The following is a 22492-nucleotide window of genomic DNA, read 5'->3' as shown; positions in this document are numbered from 1 at the left end:
ATTGTAGCAGCTATAGATTCTGCCCAGTACCTTTATAAGTAATCTAGTATATTACATTTACATTATTTGAAAAATTACTGATTTTACAAATGCAAAAATGCATAAATACATGCCTATCTACACCACCAAGACAAAGTACTCTGAACCTCCATGCTTTCACGGGCTATACCTTCTGGTGCAGGATTTCTGGGACGCCTTCCCAAGCCAAAGGGTGACAGCCCCCTGATGGGGAATCCCACTGCTCTCTGTCCACACGTGTGAAAGGTGTAGTTACAATAAACCCTAAACTGGATTAAACTTATTTAATAATCAACATTTAAAATAGGACATTTTCCACTACTCGTCTCTGTTCTGCTACATTTTCAGACCTGAAAAGATGTATTTTGAAAAATGTACTAGGATAATGTTTTCACTTTTTTAAAACGGGAAAGTGCTAAAAACATCGTACATATACACTCTGTATCCTCATCAGCACTGAAAGTCCTTTTCACATGTTGGGTTCAGAGTCTAGATTCTAACAGGTAAACAATCTGCTCAAGGCCAAAAAAAGAAAATAATTATTTTTAATCACTGAGGTCTTGATGCTTCATTTAGAGCTTTTAATGACTTTGCTGATGTGTGTTAAGAAAATGTGCCTAAAATTAGCCTTTAAAAGATTCACATCTCAATCAGTTATTATTAAAACTCGTATTTTCATTAAGCAAAGTCTGTGTAAGTGCACCTATGCATACTTGCGGAAATCTACTTCCAAATGGGCATCAAATCTTCAACCAGCTGAACAAGGTTTCCCAGTTTAACTACAGAAGTATTCCACCTATCCTAAAGAATATATCCCATGAGCATTCTACAATTATCTGTATAAACAGCAACAAGTTTGATCTATGATCAACATATGAATATCTAATAAATATTAAAACTATTAAACTATAGATTAAAATGCAGATCTCTCATAGAGTTAAATGATGGCATTTTGGTACATTCACCATTATTGTACTTTATTTAATAAAGAAATACATTTGCCCTTGCAAAAATAGCAATTGCAAGTTTACAAATAAAACCACAGACCTTAAAATCATGTTGCTAAATCTTCAACTTATAACCAACAAAAGTAAACTGATTTGTTTACAAATGGTCCATGGCACAATTAAAACAAAAAATATCAAAGGTCACAGGATCTTAAAGAATAGGTTTATTGACAATAATTTCATAAATATTCTAAAGAAAAGTTTAAAATTTCTAAACTTAAAATGTTTAAAATCTGTTCTCATTGGCAAAATATCCCTCAACAAAATAAGTCACTACAAATGAATGTCACATTTAAAATTTGCTTCATTTTAACATTTTTGCAAAAAATTTTCTAAAAATTTACAATGTGTGATTTTTTTCTCCCCTCCTGGACACAGTAAATCAGTATGTAGTTTTTATGTCAACTATTAGACATATTCATAAATATATCATCTAGCTGCTGTGAACCTGACAGTCAAGTCAGTCAGTAGTATATTACCCTATAAACATAAACGGAGCCCAATTTGGTAATTATAGCAATTTAAGTAGTCAAAATGCAAAAGTTGTAATTGCCACCCACATCACCCCAAGGATTATGATACAGTGTCAGAAACTGTTTGCATCAGTTTTCTAAGTTCATTTGTGTAATTCAGATATCTGAAACTAAAAAAGGGATTCTTTTGTATTTTGATAAAAATGTACTCGAATATTTCATAACATTAATATTTATTGCTTTATATGAATACTGTATTGAAAGCCCAAGCATTCAGTTTACACACAGAAATTATACAATTATATACCGCTTCACAAAGGCAGTGAACACATTACATTCTACAAAATCTACTTTACAGAAATTTAAAAATTCTAAATATCAAAAGGTACAGCTGAAGAAACAGGTATAAATTTGGCAGCCAGTAATTTTGACAGGGAAGTTGCAGCTTGCATGACTTTAAATATGTGAATTTGAAAATATTGAGTTTAGAGTAATCATTGTGCTTTGTGTTAATCTGAAAAATATAACACTGGCTGTCGAAGAAGCATGTTCAAAAATATTTAATTCACTTCAAAATGTCATACAAATTATGGTGGTTTCTATGCACCCCTAAAGCTTCAGCCATTTAGCTCCAGTACATTACTATAGTAATATATTAATTCTTCCAGTACAGTGGGGTTTCACACCAATGACATTTGCATACTCTAGAATAATTTAGAAAGAAATGTGTAATATTCACAATGTTGAGAAAAGCAAGCAAAAGGTCAAGGAACCTGCCGGGTTCTTTTGAGATGGTCTCATGTCAGCATTCATTCTACAAAATAGTAAGCTAATGTTTGAACACAGTTTCCAAGATAAAGCATATTTTCTCATAAATAGTGAAGTCTTTTTCTCAGGCACCTCAGAAGTATACAAAAGAATTTTAGTTTGAACAGATCTCTTGGAATGTGTTTAACCTGGTATTTCAACAGACTTATTTCCAGGGTTTCACAAGGGCCAGATTTTATTTGAATTACTCAGAAGAGAAACTGAAACTGTCTTCTGAAAGAGGTGAACTCAATCATTACCAATAGAAAAAGTATCCACTGTATTCATCTCTTATAGAAACAGAAAAATATAACATTTCCCCCCTTAGAATAATATATATATATGTGTATATATATATATGTATATATATATATATATATATATATATATATATATATATATATGTATATATGACTTAAAGTTCCATTGTACATAGTCAAACAAAATCTGGAAACCAGAATGAAACCCTATAATTCACATGTTAAAATGTTGAAACTATGACCAAAATATGAAAACTGCTAGAGCTGTCAGAAAGAGACAAGACAAAAAGACTTCTTGCATATGTATAAACTAAATGTGATCATCTCCAAAAGGTTTTCAAAATTATAATTATTACCTTCCAGTTTAAAAACTTTAATTCAAAAAAAAAAAAAAAATCTATACACAAACCACTGATTTGACCAGACTGAAAAAAAAAGTCAGCGGTAAGCAGGACCCAGAGGAGCTGATATTCACAGTTCTTACATGTACAACTCTTTCAGGATTTATCCCATAAAGTACTTTATTTTACAACCTGCTTCTCTTGTAAAAACTAGAGGTCCATTTTATTACATAAAAGTTTTATACAGTGTAAAACCAGAACTGTATGTAAAATACTGCATCTACATGTTTCTAAATAGTTAGTCTTGTTCCATTGGTTCATCTGTGACTTCTGTGGCTTCTTCGTCGTTTTCCATAGATGATTCTGAGAGAATCTCTCCAGTTTTACTGGAATTGGATCCTACTAATTCTTCTGTCTCATGGCAATCAGAACCACTACTTACAGGGCCTGTATTTTCACTACCTTCAGAATGTAAATCTTTCTCAGCTTGAGTCAGATCAGATTCCTCCATTTGATTATTTTCCTCAGAAGTCTCTTCATTCACAGTTAAGGCATCATCAGATTCTTTTTCTTGATTTTTTCTTTCTGGAATCATTTCTCTTGATGTCATAAAAGACTCTAAAAATAAGCAAATGTTGTTGTAGTTAAATTTTATTTTCAAAATACCTCCACAGTTAAGTTTCATGAATTCTGATATTCTACAGTTCAAATCCTATCCCCTGAAACTCAGCAGCAACTACATACAGGTGGCAGAAAAGCCCAACATCAGCATTATAAGGAGTTCCATTACGTTAAATTCTTTCACGCAAAAATGAAGTACAAGAATTTGAGGATCTCCTTACTCCACCCTTTTACAGATGGTCTCTAAATACCTTCTTCTTCCTCTTCATCCTCTTCTTCATCCTCTTCTGTACAGTGCTGTCTGGTACAACTACTTTCCTTGTCTTTATCCTGAGATGATGACGATGTTTCTGTTTCTTCTACCATAACCGAAGAAATTTCACTGGAAGATGTTTGGCTGGCTGTCTCTCTGACTTCACTTTCTTTGTCAAACCTGAGTCTTTTTACCTCATGCCCCTCAGCCTCCACAGAATCTTCATCTGGGTGTTTATTTTTTATAGGGCTCACTGAGGAACCTTCGGATTCAGCAGTCACAGAGTCACTGTAAATGTTTTTTTTAAAAATGCCATTAGTAAGATTTTCTTCATCTTCCACATTCTCATCTCATTTTTAAGGTCTAGTAATTTTTAAAACTGTATTTCACTGTCAAAGTTAAACTGTACCATCTGGGCAAAGAGAAACATAACACAGTAATTTCGAGGGAACCTCAACTGTTTAATGAGTATTTCCCACTAGAACCAGTCAACAAGCTGCATGACTTTTCTGTTCAATTCTGCAGTAAATGGCTTCCCGTAACATAACTACAAGTCCTCCAGACGGATATACTCACTAAGATCGCTCACTTGTTTTGTCTGCTTTCCCTTAATGTGTTACAGAAAATGTGAAATGGGATATAAACAAAAGGTTTCCTTTAATAATCTATAATGAGAAATAACTCACTAAATTTCAACATTTCAGGTTACTTGCAAAAACAAGAAATAAATATCATGACCACTTTACTTTCTTAAGACCCTACTATAAATAGGATCTCCCCAAATTAGCAGTTTTCAGCCTTTTCTATGATCATCATCATATACTAATACTGGAAACTTCCAGAAGCCACAGACTGCTCCTGTAAAACACACTAAAACCTTTCTGTGTTCCTCAAAACAACAGTAAATAGTAAATAATGAGTGCTGAAAACAATCAATAAACGTCAACCTTTTTTGAAAACATGTTTGTTTTAAAATATAAATCACATACAAACCTGTGATTTTTGTCCTCATTTTGCTGTAAGTTTGACTCTTTGCTGTCTGCGCTCTCAGGCAAGCCATTTGTTGTCATGGGGACTGACAAAGAAACCTTTGGTCGATTAAGCGGCCTGGGTGTTCCAGGCCCATTTATATTAGACCTACGGTAAGATAAATGAACATCATTTTCTCATTTTTGTAAAAGGTCGCCCTCCCAAAGTTTGCTTATATACACATATCACAGAAGTATTTAACTTTGACTTTTAGATTTTGGGTTACCAAATTAATTTATCCTGTATCTTCCACAAAATGCCCAATTTGTAACAAAGTATACTGAACCTGCTGCTCAAAATTAGGAAAATGAAATCTCTCTGGATATTAAAATCAATAACCTCACCGTTCAGTGTAACTTGGTGAATTTCCAGGAAACATAACACCATTCATTCGATTTAAACTATTGGAATTGTTTTTCCTAGGAGAAAATTAAAAAAAACACTGTTACAGATCATTTAGTTCTTTAATTTTGGTAAGAGCCATGGACCTAAAACATCTTTTAAGTAAGATCTCACGGTCACAGAACCAAACAAAAAGACTTCTGTGAGAAACAACCTAATTATGGGATTACCTTAATATCTCATTTCCCACAGGTTCATTCTTGTGAGAGTTCTAAAAACAAACTCACTGTTACTGCCTATGGAATCACAGACGTTTTATAAACCCAGTGTTTCTCAACAGGAGGCAACATCATTCTCGCAGCTCTCCTTCCTCCAGCCCACAGCCCCAGGAGACTTCCGACAACGTCTGAAGACATTCTTTGAGGAAGGAGAAGGACCCTACAGGCATCCAGTGGGTAGAAGCCAAGGACAGGGCTTAACTGCTGTAATTCCCAGGACATCCACTCAAAACAAAGGATCAATAGTGCCAAAGACTATGTCTTAAACTGATACATTAATTTGTTATATAAATCTTGACAACTGGAAATACTTTTCCATTATGAAGAGGAAACTCAACAAGTAGCTATCCCAAACCTAGGAGTTTTGCCCTACAAACACCATGGTAGGGTATCTAGAATGGGATCTCAGGGTTCTGAGGACCCTGACAGTAGACAAATCCACAAATGTAAAGATTACAGTAAATTATCAAATCACTTTAATCCACATCTCTTTATCAGAAAAACATAGAGGTAATGTCATTGGTAATATTCTACTTGGGGGACTGGGTAGTAGGTTCACAAGTATTTATAAATGTTATCAAGCTTCATTCCATCTAAAGTAAATATAACCTATTTTAAAGACTAATAGAAATGATACAATTATTAGAATATACAGAAATGCAAAAATCTATATATACTTACTCTGAAGAAGGGTATACACAGCTAACAACCATCACATTCTGTAATAACAAAAGTTCTTGCTTTAATGTGAGGGAAAGCACTACAACATAAAGTTTAATCATTTGTTTTTAATTTCTCAGAATCCCCCTGACAGATTAAGTTCCTATCTATTCCAATTTTACTAATACAAGGAAATAAATGGTTAGAAAGGATTAATCAAACTAGAGAAACTGAAACAATAACAGACTATTTTTTTAATATTTATTTATTGTGAGAGAGCACGTATGTGCATGTGAGCAGGAGAGGGGCAGAGAGAGATAGAGAAAATCTCAAGTAGCCTCCATGCTGCCAGCACAGAGCCTGATGCAAAGCTGGATCCCATGAATCCACAAACCATGAGATCATAACCTGAGCCAAAATCAAGAGCTGGGCGCTTAATCAACTGACCCACCCAGGCATCCCCAGACTAAATCTAATATAACCTACTAAACCATTTGCTTTTTCTGCCAGTATTAACTCTACTCTAGCTACTTTGGAGTCCTGACAGTATATATACCAATCATACAGTGGAGCCACACTCTTACATTACACTGAAATCACTCCAAGATATTTAGAGATTCAAATACTTAGGCCAAGTATAATGAATTTCCTTATAGAGCAGTACCCAATCAGAAGCCTGATGTGTAGTAGCATCATATACCAAAAAAGAGCCTAAGAACTTTTTAAGAGTATAATCTTCCTGGTAATACGAACCTTATTAATAGTCAATATTCATTAAATGTGTACTGAGCCAGAGTAAGCACTTTACATTTGATCCCCTCCAGAACCCTGTTATTATCCATACTTTACAGATGAGAAACTGAGACTTGGGTTATATAACTAGTCTATGGTCACCCAAATCAAACACTGTAGCCCTGATTTGGTGAGAGGGCTACCCCTGGTACAACTGCTACAACCGCCTCTTCACCCAAAGATAGCCAAAATCTAATTGCTAAAAGTCCATAGGCTGAAAGTAAGTACTGATGAATCATCTCAGTTTCCTGCCCTTCAGGAAGCTTATTAAATTGAGGGCATGGAAGCTGCAACAAAATACATTAATCCAGTAAGGCCCTAAGATCTATTGTAAATCACTAAGAAATGGTTTTGGATTCCTGCTCCAAGGGTAAAATAAATTGAATCTGAATTAACTATGAACACTGAACTATGTTTTAGGATCAATCACAGGGAATTATAAACCCACTGGTCCAATCTTGGTTCTCATGGGGTTTCTTCACTGGTTCTTTACTCCAGACAAGTCAATTTCCTACTTTTCATTTCCTCAAACACCTTGATGTCTTTGTTCATCACACTGTTTCCTTTGTCCAAAATACCCTTCTCTTATAACATCCCCTACCCACAAAAAAAACCCAATGCTTTCCTCATTCTTAAGTCTGATCTACATCTTTCTCAATATCTAACTTAAATTTTTGCATCAGATTTTCCAAAGTTGTGCACCTCTGAAAGCCAGAAATAAAGAAATGAATTCCATGGGTAAACAAGTGTGCAAAACACAACTGAAGTTAAAATATCAATGCTAGAATTTTGCAGAGCCTTTAATGTGAATGCATACCATGAACTCTGAAAAGACAGTAAGGTGCTTTCCCCAAACTTAAGTGATTACAAGCCCTCCCTCTATGCCCCTCCTATTAAATCTCTCTCCAAAACTTAGGTTTTCCCAAATTAGGAAAACAACTTGGAAAAACTTTAGGTAGGTTTCAGGAAGCCTATCCGAAGAAAAGATGCCTAAAACAGCACTTACTCAATACTCTCTTCTGAAATACATTAGGCTAAGTTTAATATAATTCCAAAAATAAAATAAATACCTTTTCTACTCCTCTGAGAAATTTGTCTGTTCCTGTATAGTTTCTCCTTGGATCTGTTAGCAACTCACATAGTCGCTGAATAGTAAAAGGGATACTGCAAAAGAATATGATTTTATAGTTTGAGATCATTAATTATTAAGAGAATCAGGAACATCATTAATCTTGCTATTTAAAGATTTATCTAGTCATCTGGTATTAAGTGACAAAAGAAAATGTTACAATAGGAAGATGAATAGATGAGTGACTTAAAAATAAGCAAGACAATAAGTACACCTGTCTTTTTAATAAGAAAATCGCTTGCCTTAAAAGTAATTAAAAAAAGAAAGAAATTTTTGAAAGTTTCAAAACTAATTGAGAAAAAAATTTTAACATTCTGAATATAATTGAATTTTAAGTTTACAAGAGAGGCAACACAAGTAATAATCAAGTTAGTTTATTAAATACAGAAACTTTTCCTCAAGCATTCCTTTGCACACAAAGATTTCTGTACAGTGTCCCCCCCCCCCAAAATGTAAATGTTTTGTTATCGGATGGAACAAAGCAAACGATTCAATAAAAAAGTATTATAAATAAGGTTCCGCTCCATAATTACAGTTTTATATACAATTTGTGTTTCATCAGACATAAAATACAAATACCATCATTATTTTGATAAGTGCCCTATTAACTTTACCAAATACTTCAACCACAATCACATTTTCACTTGATCATACCAAATACAAAACTGATATACGTTGGACTAGTATCATTATATAAATGTAAAAAAATTCATCTCACATACTATTAGCATTCCTTAGAATTACAGTGTGAACAGCAAACATAAAAGCATTAGGATAAACAGCTAAAAAGTACAAACATAAATTTCAGACTTCAGTATTTGCCATTCAAACCTACTTATTCTCCTTAAAAACAGAATTACAAAACCTCGAATTAAGACTTAACATTCACAAAGTTCTTTACTGAGTAGAGGCATTTTGACACAGTACTCTCCCCAACAAGGGAAAGCAGTGAGTGAGTAACAGTGCCAGGACTCAAACCCAGTATCTCTAACTTGAAATCCCTTGTCTTCCCTTTCCACTATTCCAAACATACTTAAAATTTTATTAATTGTCTAAATGGACAAACTATATTTGGTTCTCTTATTTTTAGCATTAATACTACCCTTATGTTCTTATAAAAAGTCAATATAAGACTTAGAACCTATTTTGAAAAAATATACATTTATTCATATGAAAACATTTTACATATAAGAAGCCAAGACTCAATCTTCTCTCAAGTAGCATCAAAACCTAAAACTGAGAAAGCTATCATTCTGCCAACAAAAGACTGAGCACGAACTAAAAGATGTGTGTGGCTGATGTCGCAAATACTCAGAAGGAGCTAGAAATTACAGAACTTCTCTGATGTCATCATGAATGCTAAAGGAAATGCCTTTGATTTCTGAGAAAGACCATTTCTTCCTTTTGAAAATACAGTCAGAGTGGAGTATACAGTCCAAATTAAGAATCTTTAAAATGGAAAAAGGAAAAAAGGCACATCAACAACATTACTAGAAACAAGACAGTAAGCTTACACATGTGTTTTATTCATTTCTATAAAGAAAACACAACTGAAAACCTATATATAGCTAATACACAAAACTGTTAACTACATTTAAAAAATTAAAAAAAAAAAAACAACATCTCCCAAGCTACATATATAATAAACAACATAAATTTACAATTTGTCTTTCCTCAGATTTAACTGAAAGCTTAAGGGCAGGATCTCCTCCTACATATTAGGTTCAATATGTAAGTTACTTGTACACATATATATCTGAAATGCATTACCATCAGGGATTTCTGAATATTAATAGTATCTCTGTACGTCAGCCCCTCTTCAAGTTCATTACTTCCCAAACCTTGAACACAGTCCACCTATGCTATTCCCTAATTAAGTAATAGTGACACTACAACTGAGTGGGTAAGTTATTAAAAAGAAGCAAAATAGCACCCAAAGTTAAGAACAAACAATACTTAACTGACAACTACTTAAATAGATGTTATATCTAGCTATCTTTTCCTCCGACTACATTTCTTTCAAGAACCAAAACCAGTATATTCTCTTAAATTAAAAATAGCTTTATGGGCACCTGGGTGGCTCAGTTGGTTAAGCATCCAACTCTTGATTTTGGCTAAAGTCATAATCTCGGATTCCTGAGACTGAGCCTGCTTGGGATGCTCTCTCTCTCCCTCCCCCACTCACTCTCTCTCATAAACTTTTTTCTTTAAATGGAAAAAAAATAAAGAAATAGCTTTAAAACATAAATATCTTTAAGCTGTTTGTTAACAATGTTTACCCTAAATGTTCTGCCTATTTTCTTTAGGAAGGTAAGTAAAAGTGTAGCCAATTAACAACACTGCATATGTTGGTAAATAATACTACTTTGGGGGGGGGGGGTGTATTATATCTGCATAGCAATGTTTGCAATAATAGCCTGTGATAAAATGAGTTTACTTCTTAGGCACCTTCTGGAGCTTTAAGAGTTATTTTACCAAGTGTCCAACAGATGGCACTAAAATGTCATATAACACCCCTATACTCCTTACCTGAACAGGCTAAAATATAAATATTACTTGTAAATAAAAGTATGCACTGGAAACATTAATATAATCTTGATAACTCCAATGAAGGTCTCTTTACACACAGTTGTACTTTTTAAGTAAATATAAGCTAGAAATATTTACTCAGTAGCAGAGCATATAAGTCATTACAGTAAATGCTAATAAAATTTTGTACACAATGCTATCAGGATAAGCTGTATGCCAAGGAAGCAAGCATGAACCTGGGAACACTTCATCTGAGTTAGGTCTTTAAAAAAGAGGCCTAAGAATAAACCAGACAAATCCAAAATGAATGTTTGCTACAAAAACTGTTACAAAAAGCTTGCCTTCGGTTACTTGTTTTCTTTTCTTAAGTAGAGTTCAGGCCCAACATGGAGACCAGTGCGGGACTTGAACTCATGACCCTGACATCAAGACCAGAGGTGAAATCAAGAGCCAGATGCTTAACTGACTAAGCCACCCTGGCATCCCTCTTCTGTTTACTCTTGAGACATAGCAAACAAAACCATTTATTCTAGCTCCTGTAAGTAAAGTTTTTTTCCAATAAAAATCACTAAACATGCTCGCTTCGGCAGCACATATACCAATAAAAATCACTAACTTAAGACCCCTGTGCTAAGAAGAAAAAAGCAAAAATGCACACAATGAAAAACCTAAACCAGAATCCCTAAATTTGGGGAAATGGGGTAAGGATATTCAATGGAACAATATACTGTAAAATATAAAATTTAGCAGAAAAATCTTTGTGAGGCAGGGAGTGCCTGGGTGGCTCAGCTGGTTAGGCATCAGACTTCAGCTCAGGTCATGATCCCACTGTTCCTGAGTTCAAGCCCCACGTAGGGCTCTGTGCTGACAGCTCAGAGCCTGGAGCCCACTTCAGATTCTGCCTCCCTCTCTCTGCCCCTCTCCCGCTCACTCTGCCTGTCTCAAAAATAAACATTAAAAAAAAAAAATCTTTGGGGTAATTTGAAATAAAAATGCATTCAGTTTACTCTGCAATGTATTACCTTATCTGCCCACCAAAGATAAAAACAAAGAATACATAAGGAACGGGGGGGGGGGGGGGGAGAGACTTTTAAAAAGAACATGATTAGCTAGCATTTTCCACTGTAAAAAGAAAAAAAAAGGTGTCTACAAAATCCAGCAAAACTTAAAAAACCACATTAAAGATGCAAAAGTGACAGGTTCTTTCAAAATGGCAATACTCAGAAACACTAGAGAACATTGTCAACCAGTCTACTTTTGATGTACAAAATTATATAGTGTAGTTAGAAAAGCATATTTGATAGCCCACTGGGAGACCATGTCCAAGCGTGTGTATACACACACACACACACACAAAATATAACATAACATAATGTATATAAACCACTTAACAATGCCTGAAATATTTTATAAGGTGTTCATAAAATCTTAGGTTCCATCATCATCCTGATCCCTTTCAATAATTAATAGAGACTAGAAAGCACAAACACTCCAAAGACCAACTACAGAGGAACAAAATCAAAAGTTTATCTGTCTTTAAAAATATTCCTTTTAATTCCAAGGAGAGCAACTAACCCTGATTAAAGAGGATCACACATTTTATATTAGCTACAGAGTATATCTTAATTTGACTGCAATCTGTTCCCATTCACTGAATTAAAAAAAAAAAAAAAGTATCAAGTCCTACAGACCTGAAAGCTGTGAGAATTCAAGTATCAGGAAAGGGGCTGTACATGAGAAAAACATCTAAGCGAAAATTAGCAATTCAATGTTAGTTTTAAAAGAAAGAAATTTTAAATAAAGCCAACACCTAAAGGAAGAATTTCCTACCTTATATTTTAACCTGAGACTATAGTTTGATTAAAACTTATCTTACTTAGTATGTTTAAATGTTTTTATCACTAAGATGTACAAATATTCTGAATGCATACCAAGGTATTCAGTTGGAAAGAATGCATTCAGAAAAAGAAAATGCACATTTTATTCAGGATCTAAGATAAGAATCAGGTAACTTATTATCTTACTCTTGTAATACAATAAACTTTCCTCATGAAGAAGATAAAGGAATATAAAATATAACACAGGCCATTCAAGTAAAAAAACTAAGCGATAACCATAAAATCAGACACCCTATTATGAAAAATGCTAAAAGAGCCAGCTCGCTTTTATTTTATGCATAAAGATGTGGTTTTTACTGTCTTTTATTTTCTATTAATGGCTACATTCAGTTAACAGAATTACTTAAATCTGACCTGAACTATTTAGATAAAAACTAACTTAAATATATCTTAATTTATCAAAGGCTAAATGGGTTGTTTGGTTTACTCTTAGGTCCTACAAAAGTCAGAAATACCACATGACATTACCTTTTTACAGAAAGATGCTCTACCTGTACTCAGGCTTTAATATTTGTATAAATATACACATAAACATTCTTAGGTATATATTTTCTATCTCAAATCCAACGTTAGAAATCCTGATACTGAAAACATCAATGTAAAATTTAAGTACAAACAATTAAGAAAACGAAGAATTAGCCTCTTAAAATAATGCTGAGTAATCCTAAACTAGTATCTGCACCATTCCCATCCCAAACTAAGTCCGTAGCAACTGTCAACACTTTTAATCAAGTTAAACCATCTTTTACAGTGCCTACAGCAGGCTGATTTGTCACTGTACTTTCATCAAATAGAAAATGTCAAGAAAAAATGAAGAGTTCTGCTATATCCTACCTTTCGATTTAAAACATTTTATTAGACATCAAACGTTATTACCAAAGGACAAGACAAAGTGGTGGTAGAGCAAGGAGGGTAGGTTACTAAATAATTTCAATTCTCAACTAGTTATGCTAAGTGAAAGAGATCAAAGAAAATAAACACAGCTACAAGATTTAATGTGCTCAACACAAAAAAAATGCAAAAACTTTTTTTTCCCTAACTAGAGAAGAAAATTCAGCAACCAACAGGTCAAAGTAAGAGAACAAAGTAACAAAAGACTAGAACCCATGTTCTCATCCCTGAGTAATCTCAAGCTAACTGTAAAGCAACAATACAAAATCAAAACAGGAGTGTGTTTCACATCTATGATGCAGATAGAAGAGTGTAAAAATCTCATATACGACCTTTAAAAAAGGTATGAAGAGGCACACACTCAAGTGCAGAAACTGACAAGAGATATCTGTATGTATGCAACCTACACGTAAAACAATTAGTGTGAAGTTTTTAGGACTAAGAAAAATCTGGTCAGTCATGTATGTTAAAGTAACTTTAGAGAACAAATTCAATATTCAGAAAGACTATCATGTCAAAAGTTAAAAAGCACTCCTCCATTGTAACTGACTGTACCTGCCTTACAGATGATAGAACAATTAAAAGATTTTTTTTAGGCATCAAATGGTTATGTATTTTTTCCAGACATGCTCATAAATACATAGCCATACTATATTAGTCAACTACCCACAATTAACTGAAACTCACTGCTTATTTTAGAAAGGCCTTAGATCTAACACCATTGACAAAGGAGAAGCAAAGACACACAGTTAATTTGTATTCATTATTCTTCCACTTCAGTCATTTAGAGGACATATAACTATCTTTTTTAAAACTACCAGAAATGTAAATTACATTCTTTCTACCCCTTGAAGTCCCTGTGTACTATTATAGGAATGAACTACCAGAAACAAAATATAAATACAGAAGCATGCTTTTGTTCTTTTCATCCATTTATTCAGTACTTGTTTGAAAACCTACTATGTTCAGGCATTGACTGTTCTAGGCCTTGTTTGGAAGACACTTAACCCTGTGTCTGTAACCCCTTACAGTTCAAGAAATCAAGCCAACAAGTCAATCGACAACCACTTCAAAGAGGGAAAATTTAAGTGCTGACAATATAGTGAAATAATTTTGGAAAACGGATACTCTATTTAAAAATATAGCTAAATACTATGAACCATTTACAACAGAGCTTTTACTAATTAAAAGCAAAACCAAAACAATAAACTTACCAGTGAGAAAACCACCTCAAAGTAAGAAAAACAAGGGTATGAAACAACAACTTATAAGAGCCAATAAACACTTAATAAGATGTTCAATTTCACTTGCAGTCAAAGACACACAAACCTATGCATATATACACACAAACTAGTGAATAATTACAGTATCTGCACTTTCTCACACATGGAATGACAAATTAACACATTTTGTGAGGTTAATTTGGCAGGATCAGTAAAAATTTAGGTATGCATACACTCTGACCTATCAATTCCATTTCTATAAATCAAAAGAAAAAGCAACAATCTACATATACATTCAATGTGTGACATTCATCAACACAAGAAGGTATGTATACAGATGCTCACTACAAGCACTACTTGTAGAAGTCAAAAACACCCACCACCAATGGAAATAAGGCAAATGAATTTTAACTCGCTTGTATAATAAATAATGCAGTTATTTCAAATACATAGACAACTATAAATGCACTGAGACAGTGATATCAAAGCTCTTAGAAAGGAAAATACAAATAGCATGACATGATCCTACTTTTTTTTTATGGACTACTCCTATGACACCTGAGGATCTTTTTGAAACCATGACCAAGTATCATTTTTGTTACTTAAAAGATGACCTATTATAATAGCAAAAAGGTATACTAGAAAGGACAAATCCTCAATCTGGCTGAAAAAGGCCAAAGTGCAATTTTAGCCACCATTCATAGCAAAATTTTTAAAACGGCATTTGTATGTATTCAAAGCATGAAAATAAAATTGAGAAAAACCATAAACACATTTCAATATGCCAATATATGATAATATAGACAAAAAAGCTTAAGTAAAAACTGAAAATTATTTACCACTGATTAATAAGACTTGGATCCTGCCTGATTAAGGAAAAGGATTCATAACTACTATTCTGAAACATCAAATTAAAAACAATGTAAGTTCAAAATACTTACAGTTCAAGGATGAAAAATGTTTTAAAAGCAATTACGTCTTAAGTATACTTAGGTATTTAAATGATTGCTCAAATCATTTTCAGAAGTAAGTCAAACACCTATTTTATAGACTAAGAGATTATAAATATTTAGATTTATTTAATAACCTACCTATCCAGTCCATCTTAATTTGAAAGAAATAAAAATGGTATTACTAACTGAGAATCAAAAGTAAGTTAGCTTAACATTAACAATGCAGTAGTATATGTGGTATCACTTGTTTTACCTCAACTCTTATTTTTATTTTTTTTTTAATTTTTTTTTTAAACGTTTATTTATTTTTGAGACAGAGAGAGACAGAGCATGAACGGGGGAGGGGCAGAGAGAGAGGGAGACACAGAATCGGAAGCAGGCACCAGGATCTGAGCCATCAGCCCAGAGCCCGATGCGGGGCTCGAACTCACGGACCGTGAGATCGTGACCTGAGCTGAAGTCGGACGCTTAACCGACTGAGCCACCCAGGCGCCCCACAACTCTTATTTTTAAATGGTAGCCATAACTTACTAAAATAAAAGTTACCCTAACATGTAAATACTATCTACCTATACACTATTTATAAATATCCCCAAAAAGCATTCTTACCGTAACTCAGATCAAGAATAAATCTTATGCAACATACTTCTAATATATAGGATGTGACTTTCTTTGGTATGAGCATTTAAAATATACTATTATTAAAAAAGAAATTAATGAATACAGATCAGTAATTTTCAGTACGGTACAAAAGTACAACAGGGTACAAAGTCAAAATATGTCTCCTTCCCACCCCAAACCCACAAAGGCAGTTCAAACATACAGCCGTAAATTCTACCCCCAAGGAAGTATTTTAGTGACTTATCTCAAACCAAAGCCGAAGGATGTGTTATTTTAAGCAAAACTCAAAGGCACAAAAACATAACATATAAAGAATTAACTGAATTACACTATCTTGGTGCAAATCCATGTGTTTAAATATCTGAAGGGAAAAAATGAGACTGTTTATGCTACCTAAAAATACTTACAAATCAAACTCCCTACCCCAAATATGAATTCAGTTAACATATCCACAGTTCATTAAATTTGGTATTGCCAACCCACACTCCAAACTGCTATTGCCAATGTAAATACTGAACAATTCAACTTCACAAATACTTCTTCCCTTCAAAAGGAACCCCAATACAAAGTCCTAAAAAGAAAAATATTAAAATGACACAGAATATGACATGCAGCAACATTTTTTAAAATAGTAGTTTTATTTTAGTGCAGTGTATCTTTTCAATGCAATGTTTTACAAAGGGCTAAGAACAGTTATTTGTTACTTGGGAGTAAAAGGGGAACTCCAAAAAAAATTTTTTAAGTAAAAAGTTCCAAGGGGAATATGTACATAAATTGTTATTTTTCATTTTCAAAAAGGTGTCATTTATCTCAATGATATACAGGTTCTAGATAAAGTCTAATGACTTACAGTATCACATATAAAACGGAAAGCAAAAACTAACATATTTCCTCAATGTTTTCACTGTCATACCCATTTAAAGTTCAAATGCCAATGATACCCATAAAGGTAGTTCAAGTTAAACAAATTAAATACATTAAAATGCTGTAATTATTTTAAATACTTGTAAGCTAAAAATCAGTAACTACTAAATGTCACCAAAGACACAGAACTTATTTAATGGATAATCAATGAACAAAGCGTAAATAAAAATCCATAATGTTCTGCTAAAAAGTAAACCTTTAAAATAGTATTAAGTGCATACCCATTAAATCCAGTGACAATTTTCAGTATTCTTTCCTTCATTTCATCAAAGGGAATATATTCGACATTAGGGTTGGGAGGACCTCTTGGTTCAGGAGCTGAAGTTCGAAAATCATCCATCACTTTCTCCAGTTTGAAAATAAAATAGCCTTTAAATTGGGACCACTGAATCCTATAAGCAAAAAAAAAAAAAGAAAAAAAAAAAAGAAAAACAAAACAAACAGTATCATGTAGCTTTATAACTCTTCAACACAAACCACAAACACAGAATTTATCATGACACGAATGGTAACAAAATGAAGATCTGAATAAGTAGCAGTGAGAGTATCTTTTTCAGTAACATATACCAGGACTGCATCTGATGAATTTGACTCAGAAGCTCCAAACTATTTATGTCCAATTCTCCCCACTCCTGACCCAAACGACACCCAAATCTCTAATAAAAAGCTTTAAAAAGAACTACCTCAGGCTGAAAGGCTACTGTGTGCTATGTCTCATTACTAGCATTTTAAAACAGTTTTGTTTTGACTCTACTGCTCATAACAAACCTAACCAGGGAGGTGTTACTGTCCCATCTTAAATAGGTTATTAGAAATTAGAGCAAGTTCACATTTGTAATTTTAAATAAAGAAGTCAAAATGACTACACTCTAAGCTTCTTGTCTTTTATCTATGTTAAACAGCAAAATAAACTTCAATTTCTCCTTTAACTTTCAGCTAGTATTTTCAGAATCTTATGTCTTTTAACAAAGTATATATATCACAGGTTCTATACAATATGTATCTACAAAGTAAAAATACATAATTTCTTTATGTGCTTTTAATATCTATTCATTTACTAATATAAATATATTTTTATTCCTGTCCTCTCACATTTTCCCACTAATATAAAAAAAAAAAATTGGGATGCTACCTGCCTAAATAGTCTAAATTCCAGGAGATCCAAAAATCAGGAATGTGAACCAATTCCCCACACAGAAAGTAAAACCATTAGTGGCAGCAGATCAATCTTAAGCAAAATAAGGGGGATGCTAATCTGCGAAAACCTTTCCCTTCCATCCACAATCCTAAAAACCAGGACAGCTATTCTCAAAGTATAGTCGAAGAGGCCAAACTTTTTTTTGTTTTTACCGTGTTAATATTTGTCTTGGTGGTGCAAAAAGAGCAGTGGGAAAATGAAGATACTTAAGCACAAATCAAGGTAACAGTACAAAACTTGTATCTACTAGTAGTCATCATCTTCTTCACCACCAAATTCACAGTAAAACAAAAACCCTTTCACTTAATGTTTAATAAAACAAAAAAATTACTCATTTTATTAATTCTCAACCTTTGAATACACATCTTTCTAATATTCTGAGTAACAAAATGAAAAGTATACATAAAAAAACTGCTGCTGCATAGGAAAATACTACAGACACGTCAAGGAACAACAGCTGAATACTGTTGCCAGTGGAACTAGCTGCTATCATAGAAGGCCATTTTTGCTTGAAAGGACTGTCAAACAAATAAGGCTATTTCAGAACAAGAGAATGTGGTGGACATTTTCTCAAAAATGAATGACTTGAAGAGAAAGAACTAAAATATTTGTGGTCAACAATAAAATGTGAACTTCAAAACAAAAAATGAAAATTCTAGAAAATGCTTTTCAGTGTGAGCTGAGGTTTCGTATACGTTCCCAAGACATTTCAAAATCAGTCACTGTTGACGTCAACAATATTATGTGACAGGAAAAAAAAAAAATTACACTACATCAAAATCAAAACCTTTTTGTGTCTCAAAGGACACTATCAACAAAAGTGAAAATGCAACCCACAACATGGAAGAAAATACTTGCAAATAATCTCCCCCATGATGTATTATTACTATCCAGGAGGTAAAAACAACTCCTACAACTCAGCAGGGAAAGGGCCACAATCCAGTGAAAAAAATGGGTGAAGTATTTGAGTAGATATTTCTCCAAAAATATACCAATGACCCATAAGCACATGGAAAGATGCTCAGCATCACTAATCATTACGATAACATACATCAAAACCATGAGACAGAACTTCACATCCATTAGGGTGACTGCATTCCAAAAAAACAAAAACAAAAACAGAAAATAACAAGTATCTCTGCTGAAGATGTAGAGAAACTGGAAACCTTGTGCACTGGCTGGTGGGCATGCAAAATGATGCAGCCACCGTGGCACAGGACGGTGATTTCTCAAAAAAAAAAAAAATCAAAGAGTTATTGGATGATTAGTTATTCCATTTCTGAGTAGATACCCAAAAGATGTTTGTACACCAACTCACAAAGCAGTAATACTCACAATAGCCAAAAGATAGAAACTACCATCAGTCAACAGAAGAATGGATAAACAAAATGTGGTATATATACAAACAATGGCATATTATTAGGACTTAAACTAGAAGGAAATTTTGGCACATGCTACAACTTTGATTAATCTTGAACATAATATGCTACATGAAATAAGACAGACACAAAACAACAAATTTTATGGTTTCACTTATATGAGGGATCTAAAATGAATTCAAAGAGGCAAGGAGCAGAAAGGCATTAGCCAAGAGCTGGTTCGGGAAGGGAAGGGTGAGGTGTTACTGTTACATGGGAACAGGGTGTCAGTTTGGCAAGACAAAAAAGGCTTGGACATGGATAATGAAGATGGTGGCACAAGCTCTGAATGTATTTAAAGTCACCAAATTATACACTTAAAATACTAAAATTTTTATGTATATTTTACACCAAGTGTTAGAAAATGAACAAAAGACCCAAATAGGCATTTCTCCAAAGAAGATAAATGGCCAAAAAAACATGTTAAAAGATGTTTAACATTATTATCCATTAGGGAAACACAAATCAAAACCACAAGACACTATTTCACATCCACTAAGGGGTGTATAATGAAAACAGATGGACAATAACAAGTGTTGGGGAGGATGTAAGGAAATTGGAAATCTATACATTGTTGGAGGGAATGCAAAATGCTATAGCCACTGTGGGAAAATAGTTTGGCAGTACCTCAAAAAGTTAAACACAAAGTTAACACGTGACCTGACAATTCCACTCTATTAAATGAGTTAAATTACATGGTATATAAATGGTATTGATACTAAAAAATTTTGTTGAGGATGATTAACAAAAGCTATTTGCACGATCACCTTTCTTCCATTCCCTGGTCTATTTTGGGAAGGGGAAATCAAGGTTTAACGAGCAGAGGCAGCATATTATAATTTTTGACAGGCCTTATATTAATTTCTGATTAACATACAATTGCCAGTGGTTACTACAATTTATCTCTAAATTTCACTAGGCTCCCCAGAGGCATTCAACTAAAACACACCAAGGAAGATTACTGAAAGAGAACACTTATGCTTTTTATTTCTTAAATTAAAATTTTTTATAGTTTTAATAAAGCCACTAAGTAATAATCTACTTTATGAACTAGGATTTCTATACACACAAGAGTTTTTCCCCCCATCTTTCCATTAACCACTTGTCAATCCACCCAAGATTTAAAAAACAAAAACAAAAAAACCCAAAAAACCCACAAACACAAACCCCAAAAAACAGCCACACACATTAACGGAAAAGATACAGCCCACACAAGCAAACTATGGGGACCTTCAAAAAGTATATTAACTTACCAGCCAAGAATAAGTCCCATAATCTAAATTTTGTAAATACTGTATTTTAAGAATTAGATCCAAGAGATGCAATTCAGAAGTTACTACACCATATAAAGATGAAAAACCACTTCTGCAGAATGTTGAAAGATGCAATTTTTTGTTTCACTACAACTACATGATTAAAAACAAAAAAACGGGGCGCCTGGGTGGCTCAGTTGGTTAAGCGGCTGACTTCGGCTCAGGTCACGATCTTGCGGTATGTGGGTTCGTGCCCCGCGTCAGGCTCTGTGCTGACTGCTCAGAGCCTGGAGCCTGTTTCAGATTCTGTGTCTCCCTCTCTCTCTGACCCTCCCCCATTCATGCTCTGTCTCTGTCTCAAAAATAAATAAACGTTAAAAAAAAAATTAAAAAAACAAAATCAGAAAATGCTTCCCTGAATATTATATAATTTGACCACAAAAAACAGGCCATGATCAAATCAATTAAGAATCTGGCAACAAAAAAATTTTTTTTATTCAGAATGTACTCACTGGTTGAGTAGAAACTAGAAATGAACAACAAAAACACCTTGTTTTTCAAATGAAAATAAAATTGTTCTAAACAGATGTTCACGAAACAAACACATTTTCAACTTTAGAATCAATTCCTCCACATTAAAATTTCCAAAGAATAAAATACAATTTAATCTACTTTGCTAAGATTAACTCAAGAATTTACTGAAATTTATTACTCTTTTTAAAGTAACCTCATCTCCCTTCATTTTCTTTTCTTATCTTTCCATTTTTCTCTTTATGCAGTTTCTCTTCTAGAAAGGCACAACTCACATCACTAATGAAGATATCCCTCAATAAAACATCACACACTTTTTTTCTCTATAGGAACTTACAAGTCTATTCCAAAACAAACATGTTTCCCTCACAATTCTCGAGTTAAAGGTATTTTTTAGAGACTCAAGGGCAGAAAAGCCATCTCTTATTTTCTCAGCTGGTTCCAAAACATTTTAGTGACCAGTGACCACCATCTTTTAATTTGCTGCCTCTTACAGTTCCAAATTCTATTAAGATCACTCCTACTCAGCCTCACTGGTTGCCACACAATGTGTGGGAAGCTAACACAAGACAGCACAGGAGAGGCCTATTACCTCCAAGGGATACCAAATATTACACCATTTGGAAATATCAAAAGGGAATATGGGAAGAATGAATAAAAACAAAAAAATTAAGGAGGCTGATCAATCACACAAGGTGACAGGCTTATAAAACAATCTTCAAAAGGCAGCTATTTAAGTCAGGTGACAAAGTGTCAGAATTTTTGCATGACAGGAGAGAGCAAAACTAAGTAAATTTAATCTGAATATTCAATCACATGAGCAAAAACACATGGCAAAAATAAGAGTACATTGTGAACTGCTTACAGAAAATGACAAGATTTTTAAGAACTTTAAAATACAAATTACTAGTTCAAGAGAACCTTCCCTTTTCATCATGATTATACCATATATTATACTTCATCAATTAACTGAGCGAATAAAATACAGAAGAGAGACCAGACATAGACGCAACACAAAAGGAAACTAGGTATATGGGAAAGGA

At 33.6% G+C, this 22492-nt stretch overlaps 1 protein-coding gene across 3 annotated transcripts in view; it reads right to left on the bottom strand.

Moving 5' to 3' along the window:
* Positions 1 to 2691: 2691 nt before the first annotated feature.
* The window catches only part of PPP4R2 (protein phosphatase 4 regulatory subunit 2), a 49779-nt gene continuing 29978 nt past the window's right edge, over positions 2692 to 22492 (bottom strand). Inside the window, exons 3-9 of one of the 3 annotated variants that reach the window (XM_042979426.1) lie at positions 17271 to 17441; positions 7952 to 8045; positions 6111 to 6148; positions 5154 to 5228; positions 4774 to 4917; positions 3779 to 4068; positions 2692 to 3524 (exon numbers count right to left, since the gene is read on the bottom strand). In XM_042979426.1, coding sequence (XP_042835360.1) covers positions 3205 to 3524; positions 3779 to 4068; positions 4774 to 4917; positions 5154 to 5228; positions 6111 to 6148; positions 7952 to 8045; positions 17271 to 17441 — 1132 coding nt within the window. In that variant the 3' untranslated portion in view covers positions 2692 to 3204. The remainder of the gene's footprint in view (positions 3525 to 3778; positions 4069 to 4773; positions 4918 to 5153; positions 5229 to 6110; positions 6149 to 7951; positions 8046 to 17270; positions 17442 to 22492) is intronic. The other 2 variants (XM_015535074.2, XM_042979425.1) reach the window with 2 other exon arrangements.

Source organism: Panthera tigris, chromosome A2 (assembly GCF_018350195.1).
Source record: "Panthera tigris isolate Pti1 chromosome A2, P.tigris_Pti1_mat1.1, whole genome shotgun sequence".
Taxonomy (NCBI): Eukaryota; Metazoa; Chordata; class Mammalia; order Carnivora; family Felidae; genus Panthera; species Panthera tigris.
This window is presented reverse-complemented; position numbering and strand designations above follow the sequence as displayed.